The sequence below is a fragment of the Oncorhynchus clarkii genome, chromosome 4 (genome assembly GCF_045791955.1).
Source record: "Oncorhynchus clarkii lewisi isolate Uvic-CL-2024 chromosome 4, UVic_Ocla_1.0, whole genome shotgun sequence".
NCBI classification, from domain to species: Eukaryota; Metazoa; Chordata; class Actinopteri; order Salmoniformes; family Salmonidae; genus Oncorhynchus; species Oncorhynchus clarkii.
The window spans coordinates 45,866,090-45,879,380 of NC_092150.1; the positions used below are offsets into that span (position 1 = coordinate 45,866,090).

The window sequence follows — 13,291 nt, forward strand, 5'->3', positions numbered from 1 at the left end:
GCTCTTATCGCAGGAATTTGAATGTGGGAAATCAACTTTCCAGTCAGTCTATTGTGTGTATTTGGACATTCAGACTGCACTGTACAGCCTAAACCAGTGGTCACCAACCTGGTCGATCTTCAAGGCATACCTCGTCGATCACCAAACATTTCTGTAGAAAAGACAATGATAAAGGCTTGCCTTTTTGTATTATTTGTGTTGCACTGTTGGCAGTCAGTGCACTTGATTCAGAAGCCCTGCGCACCGGGTAGGCAAAGTGTTCCCATTATTTAACCATTTAATTTGTCTGAAAATACTAACTCTAGCTGCCTGGAGGACCGGGAGATCTGTGGCTAAATCGAGTGTATCTACTGCTGGCCAATCTGGATAGCTCAAATCACAGTGCCTACAACTTCCATGATCTTATGGCCATAGCAAGGTTTTATACTAGCCTACTTGAGATTTCATAACTTTTTAAACAATGACCAGAGGGAGACTGTAAAGAATACAGCAAGAGCTGCTGTTTTTATGAGTGAGTTCATGTTTAAGTATTTATTCAGCACTGGTTTTATTCAACACTATTACAAAACATAAAATGTTCATCTCCCTACTTCCACTCGAGCTGCAGCTGCATTGAATGAGTAGCCAAGTGTATCAATAGCCCTGCGTTTTTATTATTATTAGCAGCTCGTCGTGTCCATTTTAAAATTGAAGAATATTTCACTTTCTTTGGTCATAGGAACAACATGAATTTGTACATGAGGCAGATGCAGAGCCAGAGCGACTCGAGTTTCGCCATGAGGCAAAAAACGGTGTCCCCTCTCTCTGGTCAGTCTCACCTGAGGAAAGGAAGGAGAGAGCAGGGACCATGTCTCTCTCCCTCAGCTAAGATTTATGGTTCAACTGGGAACTCGGAAACAAACAAGGATTTCAGTTATCTTCAGGTCGGAAAGTCGGAGCTCGAGAAAAGGGCCAGAGTTTCCAACTTGGAATTCCGAGTTTGATGATGATCGGAGATCATTTTGTCCAGAGTTCCCCAGTTGTCTTGAACACTCAGAAGTCTGAGATTTCCCAGTTCCGAGTTCCCAGTTGTTTTGAATGCGGCATAATGCCATGTTCAAAACAACTGGGAACTTGGAAATCTTAGACTTCCGAGCGATCAAGACAACTGGGAACTCAGAGAAAAATGAGATCGAACTGGGAAAAATTGCTTTAGTCATCCAAGAAACAAATATGTGGGTAAACTCTACATAGTTGTGTTCTGCTGCTGTCACCGAGTTGGATGATACCCCATTTCATGGGTGCACAATCTGTAACTTAGGCTGTACAGTCCAATATGAATGTTAAACAGGCATAATAGGCTGTAAAGTGAGCTGATTTCCCACAGTTAATGTTCCCCAATAAGAGCTAAGACGCTAATACTTGTGTAAACTCTTAAACTCTTAACAGTTGTGTTCTGTGGGTGTCACCGAGTAGACTGATACACCATTTCATAGGTGCGCAATCCATAGGTTAGGCTGTACAGCTCAATATGAATGTCCAATACACATAATAGACTGACTGGAAAGGTGATTTCCCACAATCAAAATCCTGCAATAAGAGCTAAGATTCTAATATATGTGTAAACTCTACATAGTTGTTTTCTGTGGGTGTCACTGAGTAGGCTGATACACCATTTCATAGGTGCACAAGTCATAGGTTAGGCTGTAATGTGTATATAAGTATGCCCCCAATGCAATTCTGAATTGCAATTATTTATATTATTTATATAACAACATTCCAACCTTTTTTGTTGCATTATCTAGACCAATTGTGTCATGATGATATTATTTTTATCTGTTTGAATCCATTTCAATCAAGGTCTTTTAATTTGATGGCGAACAGCCGATTTCACTATTGTTTCTCACACTAATGTTGTTCATGACACACACATCTCGGGCCTCAGCTCAAAACACAAAAACTGATTGGTGGAATGTTGACTATTTGCTCATCTCAAAGTTGGACCCTTGGGTGGAACAAAATCTGCCGTATTTAATCAGTTTAAGTGCATATTATTTTAATGACAAAGATTTGAAAGAGAAAATACAATTGTTTTATAAAATGAGACTTTTTAACTCAAGTAAGTTGGTTTCTTGCCCCCCCTCCCCTCCATGCAAATGTGGCATGAAGTCAGCTCAATGTTACTAGCTAGTACTACTGCTAAGCCTCATCAATAATGTCTGCTCTGCACTTTCTGCAAATACTAAACAAATGAAGCGCTTGACCAAATTGAAACTAAAGCCTAATATTGAGCATACCATTGAAACCCTGTTTTAAAAAACAAACATATTTATGACCAATTGTAAGGTGAAATACATTGATTTGATGATGCACCATGGTCAGGTTAATTATCTATTTTTGTGAGTGGTATCGTCCTCTGAGAAAGGTGGTGGTCAATATTTTCCATCTTTCATATGAGACCTCCAATTGAAAATCTGTTCTGACTCTTTTATGGACAGTTTTCCAGAGCATTGCTGGACTTAAAAGCCCTTGACACCCCTGATACCATATTTGCTTCAGTGTCCCTAGCTTGTTGGCTCCACTGCAACGCTTTCCTTTTCAAATAAAGGTGCATAAGAACAACTGCAATTGCAAGTGGGGTTCCCGAGTGGCGCAAAGGTCTAAAGTATTGCCTCTCAGTGCTAGAGGCGTCACTACAGACCTTTGTTAGATTCCAGGCTGTATCACAAATGGCCGTGATTGGGAGTCCCATAGAGCGGCACGTACTTGGCCCAGCATCGTCTGGGTTAGAGTTTGGTTGGGGTAGGTCGTCATTGTAAATAAGAATTTGTTCTTAAGTGTCTTGCCTAGTTAAATAAAGAAATAAAAATTGCCATTGTAATATTCACTGCTGGGATAAAGCCTACAACCTTGGTATATCCCACAAGCTCTAAGTATACTTAGTCATATAGTTAGTTGTTGATGACGACTACTTACATTTTGTTTGTTTGATAGATTGCGCAAAGATCTTAATCCAATAATCTTTCATTAGTCAGAAGTGCAGCAGTTTTAGCCAAACGCAATCATAGCTGGCAGGGCATGCAAACCATTACAGACTACAAAGGGAAGCACAGTCAAGAGCTTCCCAGTGACACGAGCCTACAGGACAAGCTAAACTACTTCTATGCTCGCTTCAAGGCAAATAACACTGAAACATGCATGAGAGCACCAGCTGTACCGGAAGACTATGTGATCACGCTCTCCGCAGCCGATGTGAGCATGACCTTTAGACAGGTCAACATTCACAAGGCCACAGGGCCAGATGGATTACCAGGACGTGTACTGCGAGCATGCGCTGACCAACTAGCAAGTGTCTTCACTGACATTTTCAACCTCTCCCTGTCCGAGTCTGTAATATCAACATGTTTTAAGCAGACCACCATAGTGCCTGTGCCCAAGAACACAAAGTTAACCTGCCTAAATGACTACCGACCCGTAGCACTCACATCTGTAGCCATTAAGTGCTTTGAAAGGCTGGTCATGGCTCACATCAACACCATCATCCCAGAAACCCTAAACCCACTCCAATTTGGAACACCTATGTGAGAATGCTATTCATTGACTACAGCTCAGCGTTCAACACCATAGTACCCTCAAAGCTCATCAATAAGCTAAGGACCCTGGGACTAAACACCTCCCTCTGCAACTGGAACCTGGACTTCCTGACGGGCCGCCGCCAAGTAGTAAGGGTAGGTAACAACACATCCGCCATGCTGATCCTCAACACAGGGTCCCCTCAGGGGTGTGTGTGCTCAGCCCCCTCCTGTACTCCCTGTTCACTCATGATTGCACAGTCAGGCATGACTCCAACACCATCATTAAAGTTGACGATGACACAACGATGACAACAACGAGACAGCCTATAGGGAGGTCAGAGACCTGGCCGTGTGGCGCCAGGACAACAACCTCTCCCTCAGCGTGATCAAGACAAAGGAGATGATTGTGGACTACAGAAAAAAGAGGACCGAGCACGCCCCCATTCTCATCAACAGGGCTGCAGTGGAGCAGGTTGAGAACTTCAAGTTCCTTGGTGTCCACATTAACAACAAACTAACATGGTCCAAGCACACTATGACAGTCGTGAAGAGGGCAAAACAAAACCGATTCCCCCCCAGGAGACTGATATGGTATGGGTCCTCAGATCCTCAAAATGTTCTACAGCTGCACCATCGAGAGCACTGGTTGCATCACTGCCTTGTATGGCAACTGCTCGGCCGCAAAGCACTACAGAGGGTAGTGCGAATGGCCCAGTACATCACTGGGGCCAAGCTTCCTGCCATCCAGGACCACTATACCAGGCGGTGTCAGAGGAACGCCCTAAAAATGTTCAAAGACTCCAGCCACCCTAGTCATAGACTGTTCTTGCTGCTACCACACGGCAAACGGTACCAGAGTGCCAAGTCTAGGTCCAAGAGGCTTCTAAACAACTTCTACCCCAAGCCATAAGACTCCTGAACATCTAGTCAAATGGCTACCCAGACTATTCACATTGCCCCCCCCCCCCCTCCCTTCTCCATACCACTGCCACTCTCTGTTGTCATCTATGCATAGTCACTTTAATTAACTCTACCTACATGTACATACTGCCTCAACTAACAGACTCTGTACCAGCACCCCCCTGTATATATATATTTTTTACCGCTCATCTTTAAATACTTGTTGCTTGTATATGTTATTCTTATCCGTATTTCTTGAAACTGCACTGTAGGTTAGGGGCTCGTAAGTAAGCATTTCACTGTAAGGTCTACTACACCTGTTGTATTCGCCGCATGTGACTAATACAATTTGATTTGATTTGATTCGAGGTGAAATTGTGAACCAATGATAAATCTTTATGTAAAACTGGGGCTGTCGTTTGGGAGGTGCCTGCAACACGGATCCAATTACGAACTGTATTTTGCGTCAAAGGGTGGGGGCTCAAAGCTGTGCGTTTTAATACCACTATGAGTCTGCGTCCAGGACCACACGGAATTGAAATGGCGGAGACAACAGATAGAATGGAGGTAAGCGCAGCGGTGTGGTCGAATACACTTTAAACAACATATAATTTGTTTCTGTGGGTTAAAATGTAAGTATTTTCAATAAGCAAAAGTAACTATATGTCCAATGGCACCGTAGGCCGCGGAGCCTGCTAGTTCAGAGAACACACGCACTTCACTATCAAAGCATCCATTTTAGCCAGGCACCATATAATGTAGGCTCATTCATTTGTCGCCACGTTTGCTAGCACAGCAAACTCTTACTGTGTATACGCGGTTGTCGTGTAATTATAGCTACGGAATTATGAATGCAATTGGGAAATTGATTAGTAATGACATATGTATGTTGTGATCTAATCATTATCAAGCCATCGCTAGCTCGTGCTTCGGGGAGAGCCCGCATGGGTGCCAGGTTGGTAATGCTAACTAGCATTTCACAAGGCACATCTGGCACTGTGCCGGCATTTGATTTATGTAGGCCAAGTTCCGTTTTAATCCATCAAGTAAGTGTCGATAACTAAATCAATTTAATAATTGTTAGACATTGGTGTTAGCGCTAAGTTGTGCTACTTACGTTAACCTAACCGGCAGCCCGGGAGGATTTAGACGCCACTATTTTAGCTAGATAACTATGTTCCTTGAATAAGGCATGGCACATTTTCATTAGGGGAGCTCGCAAGTAACGTTCTTATGTTCAGCGCGCACCATTCGGTTAACTAATGGTTTCTACGTTTATTTGCTGTCCCAACTTCACATCTGTCAGTGAAGGCCTAAATCACCATGTGCTTTCTCTCTCCCTTTGTGCTCGGAGAAAAGGAAAGCTTTATGCACTACACTGAACTTGGGCTTAACTACAACTACGTGAATTTAACACCGCACACCCGTACTCCCAAATGTAACTAAAAAGTTGGAAGTATTGTCCTATGAACATTAAATGTTATAAGTTTTTAGCTACTTAAAGAAATGAACACACACTTCACATCTGTTCAAGAGTTATTTTATCAGCATGTTCTGCCTGGCTGTAAATGGTTTGGATGGAGAACCTTCATACATGTTCATTGTTGCCAGTCTGGTGCTGGTTGTGACTGTTATCTCTTTTGGTGAGATTTCTCAGGGGGAGAGCTCGGCCAAGCCAGCAGCAGAAGACATGACTTCTAAGGACTATTACTTTGACTCATATGCCCACTTCGGTATCCATGAGGTAGGTATATTTGGAAAAAATGGTAGTAGTTATACATTTACAGTTGAAGTCAGCAATTTACATACACCAAGGTTGGAGTCATTAACTCGTTTTTCAACCACTCCACAAATGTCTCGTTAACTGCAAGTCGGTTAGGACATCTATGTGCATGAGTCATTTTTCCAACAACTGTTAACAGACAGATTAATTCACTATATCACAATTCCAGTGGGTCAGAAGTTTACATAAACTAAGTTGACTGTGCCTTTAAACAGCTTGGGAAATTCCAGAAAATGTCATGCTTTGGAAGTTTCTGATAGGCTAATTGACATCATTTGAGTCAATTGGAGGTGTACCTGTGGATGTTTCAAAGCCTACCTTCAAACTCCGTGCCACTTTTCTTTACATTATGAGAACATTAAAAAAATCTGCCAAGACTTCCAAGTCTAGTTCATCCTTGGGAGCAATTTCCAAACGCCTGAAGGTACCACGTTCATCTGTACAAACAATAGTACGCAAGTATAAACACCATGGAACCACACAGCCGTCATACCACTCAGGAAGGAGACATGTTCTGTATCCTGGAGGTGAACGTACTTTGGTGCGGAAAGTACAAATCAATCACAAAACAACAAAAAAGCACCTTGTGAAGATGCTGGAGGAAACGGGTACAAAAGTATCTATATCCACAGTAAAACCAGGCCTATGTTGACATAACCTGAAAGGTCGCTCAGCAAGGAAGAAGCCACTGCTCCAAAACTGCCATGAAAAAGCCAGACTACGGTTTTCAACTGCACATGGGGACAAAGATTGTACTTTTTGGAGAAATGTCCTCTGGTCTGATGAAACAAATAGAGCTTTTTGGCCATAATGACCATTGTTATGCTTGGAGGAAGGGGAGCCTTGCAAGCCGCGGAACACCATCCCAACCGTGAAGCATGGGGGTGGCGGCATCATGTGGGGGTGCTTTGTTGCAGGAGGGACTGGTGCACTTCACAAAATAGATGGCATCATGGGGAAGGAAATTTGTACATATATTGAAGCAACATCTCAAGACATCAGTTGTTGTTATAGCTTGGTTGCAAATGGGTCTTCTAAATGGAAAATGACTCCAAGCATACTTCTAAAGTTGTGGCAAAATGGCTTAAGGACAACAAAGTCAAGGTATTGGAGTGGCCATCACACAGCCCTGACCTCAATCCTATAGAACATTTGTGGTCAGAACTGAAAAAGCGTGTGTGAGCAAGGAGTCCTACAAACCTGACTCGGTTACACCAGCTCTGTCAGGAGGAATGGGCAAAAATTCACCCAACTTATTGTGGGAAGCTTGTGGAAGGCTACCTGACAAGTTTGACCCAAGTTAAACAATGTAAAGGCAATGCTACCAAATACTAATTGAGTGAACTTATGCCCCATTACCACATCCACTGGTAATGTGATGAAAGAAACTAAAGCTGAAATAAATCATTCTCTCCTATTATTGACATTTCACATTCTTAAGATGAAGTGGTGATCCTAACTGACCTAAAACAGGGATTTTTTTTTTGTTACTATAATTAAATATCAGGTATTGTGAAACTGAGTTGAAAGGTATTTGACTAAGGTGTATGTAAACTGCCGAATTCAAATGTAAATGTTTATTTGGTGAGAATTGGTACCACAACCAAAATGGTTGAAATGTGGAGACTCCTGTCACACTGCCTTATACTGAATTGTGGTCAGCATATCTGTACCAAAATACAATGGGGCTAATAATAGTCTTCGATGGGTAGTACATTTGTCAAATGTTCGGTCATGTATACATCCCAGTTGGAATGACTCACCTGGTAAGTGTTGCCTTAACTAATGTTCCTCATGTCCTGCTCTGTAGGAGATGCTGAAAGATGAGGTGCGCACCCTGACCTACCGGAACTCAATGTTCCACAACAAGCACCTGTTCAAGGACAAGGTGGTGTTGGACGTGGGCAGTGGGACTGGAATCCTCTGCATGTTTGCAGCCAAAGCTGGTGCCAAGAAGGTCATAGGCGTAAGTATCCCCACCTTGTTTGCATATGGAGAAGAGACTCATACACACACACACACCTCATTTACTGCCATGCATTGTCAATAGTCTGTAGTACGTTTAGAACTTGTGATACAGCTTCACCATTCTATATGCTATGTGTGACATGTCCCCATTGTCATACCATATTGTGTAAGGCACACCTGTTCTTAATCTAGCACAGATGGGACTGCTTTGCATCTAGCCCTGTTTTTTATTTGCTTAATCATAATGAACATAGAAAGCCCACGAATTCCAAGTGGACTTCAATTCCTTTGATTGGTGCACTAAAGGATACCATGGTTCTGGTTAGTTGTCATTACTTGAGACACCCAAAGGCCTGCTGTCTAACCCTCGCTTCTGTGCTTTCAGATTGAGTGCAGCAGTATTTCTGACTATGCCGTGAAGATTGTCAAGGCCAACAAAATGGACCACAGTAAGTCAGTACTTTTCCCCTGCCTCTTCAGTCACATCTATCCTTCACAGTGCTTCAACCTGGCTTGAAACAATGTTGTGGCTATTTAGTTGTAACTCCTTCTCCTTCAGTTGTGACCATCATCAAGGGGAAGGTGGAAGAGGTGGACCTTCCTGTAGAGGGAGTGGACATCATCATCTCTGAGTGGATGGGCTACTGCCTCTTCTACGAGTCCATGCTCAACACTGTCATCTACGCCAGGGACAAGTGGCTGGTATGTTCCTGTCCGTATATTTAATTAGTACATGATGGAATAGACTTATGCTTGTTTGAATGTCTTAATTGCCATCTTTCCCTATACTGAAATTTTCAGGGACAAGTGTTCAACTCTGTTTGGCCATATACCAAGGCTTTTAGGAGATTCAGTTCCTGACTTGCTGTGGAATTGGCCATAAAGTAAAACTCATTCCAGTGGATCTCGCCAGCGCCATGCTGGGGTGACTTATTGGGAACAGCTTTTGCACTGGTGTAAACTCACATGTTGTCCATAACATGTATAAGTGTTTGTCCTGTAACAATATTCAATCTGATCAAATTATGCAATTGTGAAGTGTTTTAGATCAGTGTTAGACTTTGTCTGGAGTTGGCTTCCCTCTTTTGGGGGCTCAACTCCCCTTGCAGACTGATGCATGCATACCACCAGCAGTCATTGTGCCATGATTCCACACAGCTGCAACAAAATGTCAGGCCTCTGAATAGCCTGCTAATCTGTCATTCCTAAGTGTATTAACCTGCCATGCTCTTTTTCCCTCTCCCTTTGTCTCCCAGAAACCAGAGGGCCTGATTTTCCCAGACAGGGCTACCCTGTATGTCACAGCCATTGAGGACAGGCAGTACAAGGACTATAAAATCCACTGTGAGAATTCCTCTAAATTTTGGGGTAATGTAGTTGGTGTGATTTGGCCAGCGTTGTACCCATGTTTTTGATTGGAGAGGAGCTAGTCAGGGGACTTTGAGTGTCAGATTGGATTCTGTGGTCAAGGACTGTCATGGCCCTTATTGAACAGATTCAGCTAACTCTCAAGGTGGAGTCTGTCATTGGAGCCAAAAGCTACTTTTACTGACTCATCAGCAATTTGGGAAATAACATTTACTTGTTCTGTGTTTGTATTAAGATCACTATTTGTCAATTACACGCAAGGTCCAACCAAAATGTAACTCTCTTTTAACTTAACCCCTCCGAAAGATACATGCACGTGTTTTGGAGAGGTGCGGTGAGATGCCGCACTGGGTGCCTGGGGAGTTAAGTGCCTTGCGCAATGGTGTCTGATTTGATACCAGCAATCCTTACTGCTAGGCTACCTGCCACCCCTGTAATAGTTAGCCATAATGCTGATCTAGCTAGCTAACTAGTCTGGACTTAAGTGTGCATTTCTAGACCTAGCAAAGCTTTCCTTTTCCTTCAAAGAGCAATGCCTGGATGACAATTTAATAAAGTTACTTTCTAAACTCGCCGTCTGCCCAGTTGTGGTGGTAACCCCCTATTTCTTCTCTGTAACAGGGTGGGAGAACGTTTACGGCTTCGATATGTCCTGCATCAAGGAGGTGGCCATCAAGGAGCCCCTAGTGGACGTGGTGGACCCCAAACAGCTGGTCAGCAGCGCCTGCCTCATCAAGGTGAGTCAATCACACTCAGCAGCCTCCCCAATATAGTTCTGTGACTTTGTATCGGCACCATATCTCCAGTTCAAACAGAGGATTTTGCCTTGTCATCTGAGTCTCCCCCCTCCCTACATTGTCCCCAGGAGGTGGACATCTACACAGTGAAGATCGACGACCTGTCCTTCACCTCGCCCTTCTGCCTGCAGGTGAAGAGGAATGATTACATTCACGCCCTCGTCACCTACTTCAACATCGAGTTCACTCGCTGTCACAAGAGGACGGGCTTCTCCACCAGTGAGTCTTTAGCCCCCCCCCGTAAATAGTCTGCACTACAATAATAGACTTGTTCACTGAATCCTCGTAAATTTAAGTCTATGGTAAATGACAGCACACAAGTAGTCTTTAATAATTGCGAGAATACATTTGACTCTTAAGGGCTATATTTTTGTTCTGTTACGTGAAGTCATATTAGACCTGTTTCTCCTCTCCCCAGGTCCAGAGTCCCCCTACACCCACTGGAAGCAGACTGTATTCTACCTTGACGACTATCTGACTGTGAAGACTGGAGAGGAGATTTTCGGCAACATCAACATGAAGCCCAATGTCAAAAACAACGTAAGAGAGGAAAAACCTCCCAGTCTTAGTTTGTTGGGATTGGAGACTAAAAAGGCATCCCAATCTTCTTTTTTTTTTTGCCTTCCGTTGGTTTGACGGTCTTATAAGGCTGTTTACGCTTTTCCTGGGTATAATTTTCCAAAACTAGAAATGATTAATCTTCTGTGGTTTAAAGCTGGGAGCTTATCCAGTGCCCACTCTTTTAACCTGTTTCTGTATGTTTTGCTTGCAGAGGGACCTCGACTTCACAGTTGACATAGACTTCAAGGGTCAGCTCTGTGAGGTGTCCAAGACCTCAGAGTACAGAATGCGTTAGGTGCCCCCTTCTCCCACACCTTGTGTGTTTTGTGAAAGGGGGAGTTCTGAAGGAAGAGCAGCGGTCAGTGTGTGTCTATGATCACTTAATTCTCATCCTCCAAAACTAGTACTCTTAAGCAATATTTGAAATATTCTGTTTTGCTTTCTTGTAACGTTTAATCAGATGTTCTGAGGTTTAAAACAACCAGTGGAAAGACATGGCGACTCATTGTGCAATAGTCACTGAAATAGTTTTTTTTACATGTGCTTATGTCTTTACGTTCAGCTCGATCTTAGCCTGTGCTTAAACTCGAAGTGTACACACACGCTGACCCCCTCACCTGCCTGTACATAGTGTTATTGTTCAGTTATTTTGGCCTTTTTTTTCTCTTTTTTTTTTTACGTCCTGGATCTTGTTGACTTGGCAGAGCCCCCCCCCCATTTTCATAAGAAGTGCCTCCTGTGACTGGTTTCTGTCCCCCCACCAGCCAATTAGATTGTCTATTGGGGGGATGCAAATCAGCCATTGGTGTATTTAAAAATTCAGATTGAGAGTAATTGGAGGAAATCCAATTACAATTGTAGCTGTGATATGACTATCATGACATGGAGCCTGCCTCAAGATGAGCTGAGTGGCCCCATGGATCATCATGTCTGATTGGGTAGGTCTGTGCTGATCTTGCACAAGACTGACCGTAAGCGGTTTGTTCTCATCCGGCAGGTGGGGGTGATGTAGTCTAACCATGAATCCGTTATAATTTCCCCCTCTTTCAGATTGGTCTTTGCTGAACCTGTTCTAGCAATCAGAATTCATAAGAACCCCCCTACTAAGAAAAGCAAATAAGTGTGTTTTGATTAGAGGAGTTTAGCCCTGTGTACCTTAGTGCTAGACCTGGATGGCTGGTTTATTGGGACCACAGCAAAGCGTCCACTCTTCCCAGTGCAGGAGTAAACGAGATTCCTCTACCCTGTTGTCATCGCCTGGATTCCGTAGCATTGTTTTAGCCGAACCCAGGGACCCTTGTTTGCCCTCTAGCGCAAAGTGCAGCACTTAAATCTGAAAGGTGTGCCAATATAGCCAGGCCGCCAGCCAGGAGTGGCAGATGTCTACCTCTGAGATTGGTTATTACCAGTTGGCTATGCAGGGTGGAGATGGGTCAGACCGGACTGTTTCATGTTATGTCTTTTTTGGCCTTGCTGCTTCATGCGGCTTGAGTGCGGACCCAACACTTTTAATTTTTTTTTTTTTTAATAAAGTGAAATGGGAAACTATCATGTCTTTTTTTGTAACTTCTGTTTCAGAATATTTGTATTGGCTCATGTCTTTATGGCAATTGGAATAGAGTTGGCTCTGAAGAAACCATTCATAAATAGAGGACACATGGCCAGTGTTGCTTAAACCTGTCAGGATTTGTGTACTCCCTTATTAAACTACTTGGCTTATCAGAGTCCATTTGTCATCAAAACAGTGGGGACTGTTTGAAAATAAATCGGGTCAGGTTTGTGTCAACATGCAACAGTCTTTTAAGCAGTGGGTGTCTCGACAATCTGCTATACTAAACAAACGCAACAATTTTACTGGGTTACAGCTCATAGAAGGTAATCAGTCAATTGAAATAAATGTGTTAGGCCTTAATCTATGGATTTCACATGACTGGGCAGGGGTGCAGCAATGGGTGGGCCTGGGAGTGCACAAACCAACCCACTAGCCAATAGTTATGAGCCCCCCCACACACAATTATTTACACTTAGCTCAAAGTATAAGTGTGCTGTGTACTTAAACGGAGGCCTACAGATGTTCAGAAATTCAGCAAGCTGTGGAGGCCTTAACTTTACTCTAAGTTATCACACAGAGACTCACTGAGCTTACCATTTGAAGTATTTTGGGTAGAGGTCGACCGATCATGATATTTCAACGCCGATACCGATTTATTAGAGGACAAAAAAGCAGATACCGATTAATCGGCTGATTTTTAAAATGTATTTGTAATGACAATTACAACAATACTGAATTAACACTTATTTTAAATATAATAAATCAATTTAGCCTCAAACAATGAAACATGTTCAATTTGGTTTAAATA

The 13,291-nt window shown here is 43.0% G+C and overlaps 1 protein-coding gene across 4 annotated transcripts; it reads left to right on the forward strand.

The window, feature by feature from the left end:
- The first annotated feature begins 4,904 nt into the window (after positions 1-4,904).
- On the forward strand, positions 4,905-12,479 carry LOC139406882 (protein arginine N-methyltransferase 1-like). Of its 4 annotated transcripts, none has more exons than XM_071150011.1 (10): positions 4,905-5,021; positions 6,112-6,198; positions 8,048-8,203; positions 8,591-8,654; positions 8,765-8,907; positions 9,462-9,549; positions 10,195-10,310; positions 10,439-10,589; positions 10,789-10,910; positions 11,143-12,479. In XM_071150011.1, exons 1-10 carry the CDS (start codon positions 4,962-4,964, stop codon positions 11,224-11,226), a joined length of 1,071 nt encoding a protein of 356 aa, XP_071006112.1. In that variant the 5' UTR covers positions 4,905-4,961; the 3' UTR covers positions 11,227-12,479. The 4 variants fall into 4 exon arrangements, with proteins under 4 accessions (XP_071006112.1, XP_071006111.1, XP_071006110.1 ...); XM_071150010.1 differs by having other exon boundaries at positions 4,923-5,021; positions 6,103-6,198; XM_071150009.1 differs by having other exon boundaries at positions 4,928-5,021; positions 9,462-9,573.
- Positions 12,480-13,291: the final 812 nt, after the last annotated feature.

Excerpts from the sequence above, each read along its gene's own strand:
- LOC139406882 (XM_071150008.1), top strand. The coding sequence starts at position 4,962 with ATGAGTCTGCGTCCAGGACCACACGGAATTGAAATGGCGGAGACAACA. Across the intron at positions 5,022-6,102 it reads AGACAACAGATAGAATGGAG|ATTTCTCAGGGGGAGAGCTC; the intron begins GTAAGCGCAGCG and ends TCTTTTGGTGAG. Across the intron at positions 10,911-11,142 it reads AGCCCAATGTCAAAAACAAC|AGGGACCTCGACTTCACAGT; the intron begins GTAAGAGAGGAA and ends TTTTGCTTGCAG.